General features: G+C 39.0%; 1 protein-coding gene across 1 annotated transcript in view; it reads left to right on the forward strand.

The window, feature by feature from the left end:
- The first annotated feature begins 238 nt into the window (after positions 1-238).
- The window catches only part of ANKRD33B (ankyrin repeat domain 33B), a 99,695-nt gene continuing 85,423 nt past the window's right edge, over positions 239-14,510 (forward strand). Inside the window, exon 1 of the mRNA XM_003759624.3 lies at positions 239-1,411. Within this exon, the coding sequence (XP_003759672.1) occupies positions 983-1,411 (429 nt within the window). The 5' untranslated portion in view covers positions 239-982. The remainder of the gene's footprint in view (positions 1,412-14,510) is intronic.

Below are 14,510 nucleotides of genomic sequence, written 5' to 3' on the forward strand. Positions count from 1 at the left end.
GTGGCAGTACTGGGGGGAATCAGATTTTCGACAACAGAAAAGCAAATCTCTTTTTGCTTAACTTGTGGGAGGAGCGTGCCTTCTTTAGATTTAGGATCTCAGAGAAGGCAGTTATTTACTTCTGCTTTTCCCCCGCTGGGAAACTCGCCTGAGGATTTCCAAAGTGCGAAAGCTGCAGCAGGCACCCTCGGCGCATCCTCCCAGACCAAGCGCAGGGTCCCCGCTCTCGCAGCCAAAAGTGGGTGGGGCGGTCAGTGGCCCCATCGGGGACCGCGGGAAGCCCCACCTGTTTCTTTTTTCTTTTTCCACTTCAGACTGGGGCTCCCTTCTGGGCCACACCTCCTTTTTGTCGAAGTTAATCCCAGGGGATTTCTTAGAGGGGAGGAGGGGAAAAAGCAGCAGGGCAGCCAGTCACTCGGCCAGCTAATCCTGCCAAATCCAGCCTTCTGCACAGAACGCGCAGTTTGGCGAGTGCCCGGCGTGAATTCCCGTGGCCTGCGCCGCACGCGGGGCTGCCCCGGCGCCCGCCCGCTGCCTCCGCCCGCGCCTGGAGTGTTGGAAACCCCCGCCGCTACTCCTAAACCCCGCTGGGATTCTGTCGGCATTTTGCAGCTTCGTACTTTTCTTAGCGAAGTGAAAAAAGATAGTCTTTGGTTTCCGGCAAGGCGGAGGCTACTGGGAGAATCTGCTCTATTTTAAAATGTATTTTTCGGGAGGTGGGGGCGAGCGGTGAGTGGAAGTGGGAGAAAACTGCTCTAGATACACGCCCGCGTTGGTCCTGAGCCTCCGGGGACCTCGGGCCCGGACGGTGCAGCGTGGGGCGCCCGACTCGCGTGTAGAGTTCTAGAGGAAGAGGGAGAGCGCGCGAGGAGCCTCCTTGGAGCACCCCGTCCTGGAGAGGGGCTGCTTTCCCCTGTCCCACTCGCCCCCGCCGGCCTCTCTGGCCCCCGCCGCTCGAAGCTGAGTGGGGCGGGGCGCCGGCATGGGGCTGCTGTCGGGGGACTGCCAGGACGGGGGCGGGGGCCACGGCCACGGGGAGCAGCCGGTCAGCCCGGGCTGCGTTGCGGAAGAGGAGTCCTTCTCGCCCCTGAAAGTCGGACAGGAGAAGGAGGACGAGGGGGCGGAAGAAGACTGCGAGGAGTATGTGGACTTTTCTTTGCTGCCGGACACTCGCAGCATAGCCTCAGACGATTCTTTTTATCCGGCCGACCAGGAGGACGGCTGGCTGGAGCAGGACGAGCCCGAGTCCTGGGGCAGCTCGGAGGCGGAGGACGACGCGGAACTGGGGGCCGTGCCGGAGGCCGTGTCCCTCTTCCGTGCGGCCAGCACCAACAACGTGGGGCTGCTGAGAGCACTCATCAGTAAGGGACCCAGGGCTGAGGAGGTGCTGGAGACTGACCGCAACAGCCGGGTAAGAACGAAGGAGACGAGGGTCCGTGTTCCTTGTCCGTATATGAGACAGTACCTACATCACAACGCCGACCTCCCCGTCTCGCCCCCACCATTGAATTATTCTGCACACTTTTTTCCCTTCCACTCACCCCACTCACCTAGCCTCTTTGCTTGTCCACTCGGTCCCCTATCCCTCCTTCGCCCTCCAGCCAATCACAGCAGTTTCACCCCTCCACAAACACTCCCTACCCTACGCCTTGTGCTCGCTTGCCTGCCAGCAGACCTCCGGCTCGGGCTTTTCTCTTTGCACAAAACCAACCACATTACACTTTACAGCTCCAAACACATTTTCTGCACATCCTTTTCTCAGAGCATCAGATAAAGTCCATTTTTAGCACAGTTTGCCCTAGCACATCCCAACCCAGTTTACAAGTTTCTTGCACACTGCTCCTAGGTTCGAAAGCTTTGGTCCCTCTTGCATTGAGCCTCATCTCGGACCTACTTATTTCAAACCCATTTTCTGATGGAGAAAGAGCCCTCCCAGTGTCCCATCCTAAAATTAAACTTGTATTTCATTACCAGTGCCTTCGGAAGCATAATTGCCTATTTCCAATCTAATCTTCCTCCTACCAACCAAGAAAAGAGTGGAAATTTAGCTTCTTGACGTTTTTATCCCAGTAAAGACTAAATAAGTTGGCAAAATTCATGTAAGTTTTCCCGGTAAAGAAGTAGGAGGGAAATCAGTCAGCAATATATATGTGCCAGCTTTCCAGCTAAAGATTGGGGATATAAAGGAAAGAAAACAAATCTTCCTCTTTTAATAGATATAGGCTATGTAAATAAGTTGGTACATATATAAGGTAATCGTAGAGTATAGAACTTGGACCGACCCAGGTAAGAGATGGTTGAGTCTGAAAACTTGTCAGTCAGCTTCATAGAGCATCAGCTACTTCATCTGAAAACAAACTATAATCAAAAGACATGATGTATATAAGAGACTGACTTTAAAGTGTTCTGCAACTGCCACTATCAATAATTTATTCTGCAACTGAAGTAATATTTCGTAGCTAAGTTTTCCCGGTTCAACACTTTTTCTTTTTTTTTTGCTTGCAGAGCATTTTTTCTTCAGGAGTTTTCAATCTTTTTTTCCCTCTTTCCAAGTTCTCACATACAGATAAAAAAGCCACCACTCTGGGATAAAATTTTCCACATTCAGGTCTCTTCATTTCTGAGCTTTACAATTAAGGTATTTTTCATTCTTTCCTTAAACTGTATGAATTACTTTCTCACACCATCTGGTTTTATAAGGCAAGAGGAATACTCATTAATCTGAATTTTTACTAAGGTGTACTGTTAGATACCTGTGATAGGCACTATACAGGATACAAGAGAACTAAGAATTATTTCTTGTCTTTAAGACAATATATAAAGTTAAGTGTTAAATTATGTTGTGTGGATTATAAATGTCATAAAAGCTCAGAAAAATGATCAGAGGTTTGATTGATAGTTGTGAATGGCTTCCCTGGACTTCAGGTGAAATGAGTTGAAGCTTGTTGGATAATAGAATCACAGAGCTCTTAGGGATTATTTTTGACTCTCATATGTTATCATCTATAGTTTATAAACTACTTTATAATTATTATAAGAAGCAATCCTTAGAATTTAGAGAATCTCACAGGTTTGGCTAATATTGCTGTCCTCAATTTAGAGAAGGAAAACTTTTCCTGTGATTACCTCATTACTTTTGTTTTGCAGTTTCAGTATTTGAGATTTTGATTTCTGACCCCTAGTCATTTTAGAAAATACCTCATGCAGTGTTATTTTGTTTATATAGCCTGAGCTTGAGGAGAATTTCTTGAGTTATTCAAGATAATGGCTGTCCTTCACAAAACTTATTTACTACAAAACTTTACTTCGTTTCTACATTTACAAATAGAATCATAAAATTTTATAGTAGGAAGTAACCCTAGTAGTCTTCTGCACCAACCCATTCTTGAAAGGAATATTCTTGTTCAGTCTTGTCCAGCTTTTTCTGACCAGGTGGGCTACTTAGACACTGGAGTGGTTTGCCATTTCTGTCTCATGTGGATTAAGACAAATCTAAGTTAATTTATCCAAGGTCACATAACTAGTGTCTGAGGTCTGATTTTTTTTTTTTAATCTGAAATAATATTTTTATTTTTATTTTGGAAATAAATTTATTTTTATTATTTATTTTTAATAAATAAAATTTAATAATAATTTATTTTTAATAATTTTAAATTTAATTTAATAATTCTTCTGTCCATTCTTGATCAATTGAAACTAAGTTAGATCTTGTCTTTGTTGAAGAAATCCACTTCTATCAGAATACATCCTCATACAGTATTGCTGTTGAGGTATATAATGATTTCCTGGTTCTGCTCATTTCGCTCAGCATCAGTTCATGTAAGTCTCACCAATTGAGGTCTGATTTGAATTCATTTCTTCCATAGACAACTAGTCCCAGTGCTCTATCCATTGATCTAGTGGTTGCCCCGCCCTCAAAAGGGGGAACCATTTACAAGTGGTTGTCCAGTTTCTTTGTAAAGCTTTTCAAGCAGACTAGTTTGGGAGTTAGGCAGAATTTGAACCAAGTTTTTCTAACTATCTATGTGATCCCAGGCAAATCTTGCTAAACGGCCTCTGAGATCCCTTTCATCTTTAAATATTGTTTGTCCTTCATTTTTCAAGAAGACATGACATCAGGTGCTTAATGACATGGCATGCAGGTGAATTGGATTTAAGTGAGGTCATCTGCCTCACCTTCCCTTCAAGAGCCATCTGTGGCTCAAGATGACTGCAGATGGCCCTGGATGCAATGGGAGACCTTGGCCTTAAAGTTAAGGTTCTCAACAGGTCTTAATTTGGACTAAGGTGGCATCCATTCAGTTGTAAAGGCTAGGTTGCAATTGAAGCAAAGAATCTCACCTAGTCAAAAAAAAAAAAAAAAAATCTAAGTAAATCTGGGAGAAGACTCTCAGGAACTGGTCATTTGAAAAATCCTTCTCTCCTTTCCCTTCCTTTCTTCCTTCCTTTCCTCCCTCCTTTTTCTCTCCCTCTCTCCTCCCTGTCCACATAGGGTATTGTATCCATACTTTACTCATTGATACACTTGAGTTTTGTTTTGTTTTTTCCTTTTGAATCTCTGAACTTTTCCCAGGGTATTTTGGGTTTACAGGCTAGGTTTCTCTTAAAGACCACACCCTAAAGGAAAAACATCTCGTTCTTCTTGATTGGCCAATTCAGGTCCCTTTTGGTCTTTTTTTGAGTCCTGATTGACTCAGATTGAGTGTAAATACTAAGTTAGGACCGTATTTGCCCTCCTAGAGCTTTGTTTTTAAAGGAGGAAATATCTTCCCTAGGTGAAGTTGTCCTTGAGTAGCTCTGTTATGCAAAGTTATAGGGATGGGTAAGTCAGAGGAGGGAGTAAAACTTTATATATGGGTCTTTTCTGAAAGAAGCTGGCCAATTTGCTTGACTGCCCCTTAAATTTTTGAACATAGCTGTTATTTCTTATGGGCCTTATTTAGGTAAACTTCTCCAGTTCCATCAGCTGATCTTCATATGAAAAGATTTAAAAGGCCTTTCAGCATCCTGCTGTAATGTGGTGCTCAAAAATAAAGGAGATGCTCCAAATATGAACTGGCCAGGACACTGTGTCCATGGGTACTATTTACCACTTTATTCTTGCAAACTGTCTTGTTGGAGCCTTAAATCAAATTAGCTTTTAGGCTGCCACAGCACAATGCTGACTCATTCTGTACTTGATTTCAACCAGACAAGATCTTTTTAGGCAAACTGCTGTCTAATTATATGCCCACCTCCCATTATATGTGTGTGAACTGGAGCTGTGCATGCTTTTCAGGACATTATACATTCAGTGATTAAGGCTAGATAGCAATTGAGGCAAAGGATGGCCTCTTCTACACACACACAACACACACACACACACACACACACACACACACACACACCTGGGAGAAGACCCTCAAGAGTTTCTGGCCAAAGAGTGCTTTGAGTTTAATGCATGTTCTTTAAGAAATGTAGCCTATAAATCCCATTGGGGAAGGGTTCAGCCAAAAAAACCAAAACAAAACAAATCTTTAAGAGCATCCAAAATGATACCCTATATGGAAGGAAGGAACAGAGGAAGGGAGGGAAAGAAGGAAATAAAGGAGTTTCCCAGTGATTCCAGTTGGGTTCCCAGCGGGGCACTTATACTCCAGAGGTTATTTGTTCTTTTGTGTTGGACGGGTGCTAGACCCCCTTTCCCAAATTAACTAATCAGAGACATCTTCAGGTACAAAGGGAAAGCATTTATTTAGTCCCTGCAGGGAGAGGCCCAGACCCACACCTGGGAGCCATCCCAGCTGCTGCCATGTGCTAGTGGAACCTGACAAGCTTCCCGTTTGTCAGGATTTAAATGGCAAAAGACCCAAGCCTTTTCATTGAATAGACTAAAAGGATTTAACCATTCTTGATTAATGGTCATCAAAGTTGTCTGCTACTCATAGGTTACCCCATTTCCTGAAGGTCTGACCTTTAGAGACCTTGTGACTCCCTGCAACCCAAGGTCCAATACTCTCTCTGGGCATAGGGATCATGTGACTTAGTCTCAAACGGAGAAAACTTCATCCAATAAGTCCCATTCACTTCTTTTCTCGAAGATGACTATAACTTCTCTTCTTCCCTCCCTTACTCTCCTTTTCCCTTCCTTCCTTCCTTTTTTCCTTCCTTCTTTTCTCCCTTCTTATAAGATGCTGCAAATGTTTCATTTAGATGAATCTTTCCAAAATATCTTAAGAGTTTACTAGCTAGATTTCTTTCTTAAAGACCTCAAACCAAAATCATTTAATTGGTCAACTATAAGCCCCAGGCCTAAGCCAATTGGTCGTAGTTTGAGTCCTGATTGAATCTGAGTGAATGTAAATAACAATCTTTTCTGGTTTGACCAGAAACCCTGGAGGATCTTCCCTTCCAGATTTATTTATATGATTAGGTGAAAGAGGCCATTCTTGGCCTCATAGCCCCCTAACCTATTAGGGGTCACCCTAATTTTGGGTGTGGCTTCAATTAAACTGTGAGGGTCTTTCTTTGCATCCAGGACCTTCTCTAGTTGTGATGCTCTGTGGCTGGCCACTAGGCCAGATGGCTCTGGAGGGAAAGTTGACACAGGGGACCTTGCACAGCCCTCCCTTACTTAAATCTAATTCCCTTGCATTTCATGGCATCACCTCCTTGTTGTCTTGTTCTTCCAGAATGAAGAACAAAAAATAGTTTTATACATATGTATATATAATACATGCATAAGCAAAGTGAAGATAATTATTTTGGGGGGGAAGATACTGGTAGTTGTGGGATATCATTATTGAACCATGTGGAAGCTTAGTTAAAAGGGATCCTAGACCTGGAGAGACTTACATGAACTGACACTGAGTGAAATGAGCAGGACCAGGAGATCATTATACACTTCAGCAACAATACTATAAGATGATCAATTCTGATGGACATGGCCCTCTTCAACAATGAGATGAACCAAATCAGCTCCAATAGAGCAGTAATGAATTGAACCAGCTACACCCATCAAAAGAACTCTGGGAGATGACTGAACCACTACATAGAATTCCCAATCCTTATATTTTTGTCCGCCTGCATTTTTGATTTCCTTCACAAGATAATTGTACACTATTTCAAAGTCCGAATCTTTTTGAACAGCAAAATAACTGTTTGGACATATATACTAATATAGTATTTAATTTATAATTTAACAAATTTAACATGTATTGGTCAACCTGATATCTGGGGGAGGCAGTGGGAGGAAGGAGGGGAAAGATTGGAACAAAAGGTTTGGCAATTGTCAATGCTGTAAAACTACCCATGCATATAACTTGTAAGTAAAAAGCTATATATAAAAAAAAGTGATCCTAGAGGTGAAGGTTTTTGTGTATGGCTGGGGAGGTAGATGATAGATGGAATTATTTAGCCAGAGACCTTTGTAGCTGGACTATTGAACGAGATGAGGTGAGACAAGACAGTTGTGAAAATCGAATAAGGCTTCATCTATTTCAGAGTTTGAGTAGTCCTGAAGGACTTTGAAGATTGAGTCAAGGGCATACCTAAATCCCCTTCTTGCTATCCTCCCATGACATTAGCATCTCCCTATTTCAGTCAAATATGAGCAACTATGTACTTTATTGGTCAAGTTCAATTTCTTGGGCAGTTCCCAAGTTTAGAATGTAAGATCCTCAGCCAAAAAGGATCAGGGTCAGTGGTGGGAGGGGGTATTTGCGTTAGGGATTAAAAGTGTTAACCCTGCCCTCAACGGGGCTTCCTCCCTTCTATTGTCTGCTCTCTGGGTGGGGACGCCCTTCTCGGGAGAATGTATAATAAACTTAGCTTTGCTTCTAGAGATCTCTCCAGCTTTTTTTTTTTTTTTAATTAAATGGTGACCCTTCACCATTTCTGAACTACACACTATAAATTATAGAAGGCGCAGAATAGCATATTGAAGCCAGGTTGTAAAAACTGTTTAAAAGTCAAATAGAGGGATTTATATTTAATTCTTGAGGTAAAAGGGAGCCTCCATTTAACAGAAAAATGAAGTGGTCAGAGCTGTGATTTAGGGGTACATTTTTGTAACCCCTGTGTAGAATAGATTCAAGAGGTGAGATAATTTAGGCAGGGAGACCAGTTGGGAAGCTGGTACAATAGTCCATCAGTGAAGATTAGATCTGAACTGGGATGGTAACTAATTGGGTGGAGAGGAGAATAGTTAGCAAGGAGTGTTAAGTGAGGATTCAAGAATGATTTCATGGTTTTGAAACTTGGTGACTGGATGGATAGTGATATCTTGGATTGAAATAGGGACATTTGGAAGATTTTTTTTTTTCCTTGTGGGGTCAGGGGTATTATTAATTTCTGTTTTGATTATTGGCATTTGAGATTCTTAGGAAACATCCAATAAGCGTTTTGTAATTCAGGAATGTTGCCTGGATGTAGAGATAACTCCAAGAGTCATTTGCATAGAAATGGTAATAACCGATTGTCCAGTCAACAAACATTTATTAATCTCTTAATGTAAACCAGGCAGGTAAGAAATGAACCAAAAGTTAGGAGAAATGAGAATATTTTGGAAAAGATGATGGAAAGGGAAAGTAGTCAACAATGTCAAGTGCTCTCCAATCCTGGAACATCATTCAGTCTGAGGTCTTCTCATTTTACTATATCTCTGTAAATAGTTCTCTCCTCCCACTAATGAATTCCTTCTGGGTATATATCCAGGTCAACTCTGCTTCATTCTATTTTGACTATCCAAATTTTAAGGACTTGGTTGAATTCTCTCCTACCTTCCTTTTAAGGATTTAGGTCCCTTTCTCCTTTTCATCTTTTTTTTGTGTTGTCTTCTATTAGAAAAAACAGTGACCAAATTTATTTTTGCTGATATTTGTTTCTAACACTTAGCACAGTGCTGGTCCATTGTAAGCATTTAATAAAAACTTGTTACTTAATCTACCTGCAAAGAGATGAAGAAAGTTTGAGGATCCAGAAGAGACTATTGGATTTCTCAATTGGTGATTTTGGACCAATAGTTTGTTAATTGAACTCAGAAGCCAGATTTCAAGTGGTTCAGAAATGAGTTTTCAGAAAGCAGAGGAGGATGTTAGCTTTAGAAGATAATACTACTGTTGAAGTGAGGGGGTTTTAAGCTTGGGGAAGACCTGAGGATGATTTTAGGGCAATGAGGAAGCAGTAAATTTGAAGTGAAAGATAGTGAGACATGATTGTGAGGACAGTTTTCTAGAAAATTAAGATGGGATGAAATCAAGGCTATATATAAAAAAGTAATGACCACCTACATACACCTATAGAGATTAGGTTACAGGATTAAAAAAAAAAATAGAAAATGAGTTTTGATAATGTAGGTTAAAGAAGAAAAAACTCTTGGTAGATAACCTGTTTCCAAGCTTGAAGCAAGGTCCCCAATATGAGAGGATTATATGTGATCTGTAATTTAAAGGATCTTTATTGGTAGAGTTTACGGGGTAAAAATGTATTATCTGACTTTACTTTGTAATTACCTATTTAATTTTAAACACCAAAGACTAATCTCCTTTAATCTACATTTTTCTAGGAAATGATCTATAGTTCATTGGCCTGTAGTTGTCAGAATCCCTTTCTCCTTCACCTCCTCTTTTGGAAAGTGTGCTTTCCCCTAATTCTGTAGTTTCTTATTCTCTAAACTCATTCAATTTTATGGAAAGATACTCAGGAGTCATTATTTAGCATCTCAGGATATAATTAATTTGGGCTAAGTCACCAAAAATAGTTAACTATTACTGTTTGCTTTCTTATCTTAGGTATTATCAACTTCTTCTTTTCTGTTTTTCCATTTTTTTATTCCCTATCATTTCTACCATAAAGATCATTCTTGCCAGAGAAAACATCAGCAAAGTGAGGATGGGCAATTCTTTTTTCTGATACATCTCTACTCGATTTGATCCTCCCATTTTTCCCAATGAGTTTTCTTCCTCTATCTTATTTTGTTGTTGTTGCTTTTAGCTGTCTTTGACAGCCACAGTTCATTCTGAGCCTTTATATTCCTTTATAAAAAGGAATGTGCCATTGAGGATGATTGTGCCATTTTTACAGGATTATTCCTCCTTTGTTTTATGCCCTTCCACTTTCTCTGCATTTTCTTAAAAAAAAAAAAAATCTTAATTGGCGATTACCTGTTTTTCCAAATTTATCTGATAAAGCCTTCCCCCCCCCCCCCCCCCCCTTATTGGAATTGTTTTCTTTAGAAGTTCATCTGAAGTTTCCTGTCTGAAGACACCTATCACAATATACTCTATCAGGACTCTGGGCCAGGATTACTATCTACTTCATTAACTTCGCACCAATTTCTTCTTGTCCTGGTGGTTGGTAGAATTCTTGTACAGAATTGCTTCTATTTTTTATTTTATTGATTTCCTCAATTGATTTATCTTTTTATCATTGAACCTTAGAACAATGGGACTTTGCAAGTTACACTTGAAATCTCCTATTTATGTTGTCTCCATTACAGTGTAAACTTCCTAAAGCAGGGGGACCATCTTAACTTTTCTATTTGTATCTTCTCTTTGCACATAAGTTTTTAATAAATGCTTTTTAGTTCAGTCAATACATTTTACTTATCTGGTTTCTTTTGACCAAGTTACTTTTGCAGATTTCATTTGTAGTTATATAATTGTGCCAAATCTTTGTCCTTGGAGGTTAAAATGTGCTTCCTTGTATAGGACCACTAGTTCTTCAGTCTAAGCAGCGCGCATTTATGAAGTGCCTATTATGTGTCAGGCACTATGCTATGGATGTGTATACAAAAGTGAGATGGTCCCTGCTTTCAAATGAACCTTTTTCATTCTATAACAGTAGGGTTTGTGAACCCTTCTGAAGAAATCCTTGGAGATGGAGCCTTTGGGAGTAGACATTTCAAGGACTCCCAGAACTTAAATGGGAGAAAAGAAATTGATATTTATTTCCACTAATCTCCAATTGAAATTTAGAATTTCCTAAAATTAAGAATGAAAACAAAAAGCTGTAATTCCAACAAAGAATCAGTAAACTTCACCTATAGAAAAAAAAGGCAAGAAAACATATATTAAGGAATTAGCTTGCCTAATTTTCAGTCATTTTGAAAACATTAGTTTTAGTTGTGATGGTTTTCTTAGATTTTGTATGCTGTGAGCTTCTACTATTTTGAGTTCTATTACTTCATATTCTGATACTTGGACATATAAGCAGTTTTCGCCTTTCACCCTTTTTGTTATAAAATCCCTTTGATCGAATAAGTACAATCTTAAAAAATTATTTTTAAGAATTTGAAAGTATCAAAAAAAGGAACTATTCACATACAAAGAATGGAGGGGAGAAAGAATTTCCTTCTGGGTATGTAACAGTAGGGCTTCTGAACCCTTCTGAAGGGTCCTTGGAGAGGGAACCTTTGGGAATAGACATTTCAAGGACCCCCAGAACTTAAATGGGAGAAATGGTAATTCTTTTATTAAACCTTTTTTTTAAAGTAAAAGTTAAACTTAATACAGAACCAATCCTATTCAAAGTCCCCCTAGGAATTTACTTTAGCTCCTTTCCAAGGACTTTTTAAACATTTCATTGGTGCCCAGCTTCATAGCCCATTGACTGCAGAACTTGAACATTGACATCAATTTGTCCTGGGGAAGAGAAGAATAGGTTGGGGAAGGAGGGAGGGAGAAAAGGGAATAAATTAGTTTTTACTATTATTTGAGGGAGGAGAGATTAGCTCTGATCCCAGAGGTCAAAGAGGCAAAATTAAAAAAAAATTTTTTAAACTTCTCAATATTAAAGAACTTTTCAAAATTTAGGTTGCCTGATGGGATGACAGCTTCCCTTTTCTGAAGGTCTTCCAGTAACAATTTAATCATCATGTGTGTATTTTGTAAATTAGACTAGATGGATTTCTGAAGTCTTTTGCCATTTTCAGAATCTTTTTGATTCTGTATGATTATTTTGCCTTTTTTGGGGGGGGGAGCAGAAAGGGTGGTGGTGGTGATGGTGGTGATTACTTTGATCAGATTTTTGAGCCTGATGTTCTCTTTGGTAATATGTGAGACTGGTATTAGACTCCTAACTAATCAGAGACATTGTCAGGTACAAAGAGAAAACATTTATTTAATCCCTGTAGGGAGAGGTACAGACACACCTGGGAGCCATCCCAACTCCCGCCATGTGCTCCTGAATCTGGCCAGTTTCTTTCTTGTCCAAGGTTTAAAAAGCAAAAGCCTTTTCATTGGATAGACTAAAAGAACGGAACCATCCTTAACCAATGGTCAACCATGTTGTCTACTTTCTGTGGGTCAGGTCCTGTAATTCATTAACTTCTTGCATCCTAAGGTTCAAGGTCTTGACCCTCCAGGGTACCTCCCTCCCTCCTGGACCTAAAGTCTCTCAGCTCTGGGAACAGGGATTGAGTGACTCAATACTGAGAAATACTTCATCCAGTCCCATTCAGTAATAATCCAATAGTATTGTAGTACAGTATTTGTTTTTTACTTGCATAAATCTGGGTAGCTATCACCAGATTTCCTTAAACATTATTTTGGTTCTAGAAGGCACCTTAGATAGTACCTCATATTTAAGGATTGCAAAGCACTTCATATTTCATATCCCCTTGAGATAGGATTCATTTTACAAATGAGGAAACCAAGACTGACAATTTAAGCAATTTTTTTCATGACCAGAACATGAGTAAGTATCCTAGATGGGACTGGAATCTGACTTGATTAACACCTGCAGAATCCTGTCTATCATAGTACTGGGGATCTGATCTTCTACAGATTAAATTAAATTAATCTCTGAGCAGGAAATACGTATTCTCTCAGGGCTAAATTGGTGCTGACTAGACTAGCTGTTTGATAATGTAACTAAGGAATATATTATGAACTTGGTTATAGAATGGGGGAAACTTAAAATGTTTTGAGGCCCAGGAATAATAAAACCTATAATATAGGTGAAAAATCCCTAAGAAACTTCGTCTCTTTTCTAGTAGCCAGTTTTCTCTGGGAAAATAATTTATATCTAGGGAAAAAATAGTTTTCTTGGGGAATGTAGTTCTTAAAATGTTCATTGGTTCTCAAAGCACCATTTCATTTATGAGATTGAATCTCACTTCATCTTCCTTAAGCTGTTCAGTGTTTTACTTGGAAAGAGTAAATAAATATGTGGTTTGTTTTGTTTAAAGATTGTCTTTTTTCCAGTGTATTCTCTTGTGACTAGTAGACTATTGAGTATATAATTTTCCTTTTAAAATATTTATGATTGAATAAGGGCTGCATAATTTAGGATATAAAACACAAATATTCTTCATACATTTTTCCAGTTAATTCTAAAGTGTGTTTTGATATATTTTAGAATTACAGGGTTTTTCCTCTCCCTAACCTGGTAGCATTTAAGCATGTTGTTAACCTCCCAATCCTATTGTTATTTTTTTGTGTTCTAATGTTGTTACCTAGAGTACCTTTCCAGTCAAATAGAGAAATCACTCCTGGGAAAACACTGCAATCTGAGGGTGTGTAATTACTATTTTTATTGAAGTGGAACAGTAATGTGAATGTCAAGTATAGAGTTTGAACTGTTTAGACCTGATTATTTTAAATTCAGTAGTTTATTGCATTATCTTTAAAAATTTTAACCTATATGTACATTTTTTAACTCTCAAGAAAAATTTCCTGGAGCCCTTATTTTATGGTGTTGCTCAAGAAAAATTCAGTCTGTTAACAAGCATTAAAGTATCTGTTTATGTGCTAGGCTCTATAGAGTTACAAATTCAAATATGGTTACAAATATGAAACTATTCCTATTGGGGAAAATAGCAAGGATATATATGAAGTTTAAAGAATGCATACACTAAGACTAAAACAATTAAGAATAAATAAAAAATTAGTAAATACCAAAGGAGTTTGAAGCAGTTGAGGGAATCAGATAAGACCTCACTGGAAGGTGGTATCTTGAAGGAGGAGAATGGAATCCACTAAAGCATGGCAGCAGCTAATATAAAGGCATGGAAAAAGGAGTTGAGTGTATGAAGAACACAGGTTAATTTGACCATATAAAAGAATAATATATAATGAAGCTGTAAAGATTGGTTTTAGAAAGTTTTGAAAACCACTAGAGGAGTTTATCATGCTATGAGTTCCTCTTTTTGAGCTCTATTCCATCACAATAACTAATAGTGATAGCTGAGTTTTAGGTTTGTTTTTTTTTTAATGAGAAAATGTTTTTATTCTATACAGAAAGGTTCATATAACTAGTATCAAAACTTTTTAAACCTTTTCTCCCCTTTAAATTTTTTTTTTGGTTATACATATATATTAATTTTTAAGAAAACATTTATGAATCATGTTGGGAGAGAAAAATCGAAACAAAAAAAGATGAGAGAAAAAAGAAAGAAAAAAAGTGAACATAGCATATGTTAATTTACATTCAGTCTCTCTCCCTCTTTAGATGCAGGCTGCATTTTCTATCTAGTTTATTCTACTTAGTTTATTTGGAATTGCCTTGGGAATTGAGAACTAAATTTTTCC

Source organism: Sarcophilus harrisii, chromosome 1 (assembly GCF_902635505.1).
Source record: "Sarcophilus harrisii chromosome 1, mSarHar1.11, whole genome shotgun sequence".
NCBI classification, from domain to species: domain Eukaryota; kingdom Metazoa; phylum Chordata; class Mammalia; order Dasyuromorphia; family Dasyuridae; genus Sarcophilus; species Sarcophilus harrisii.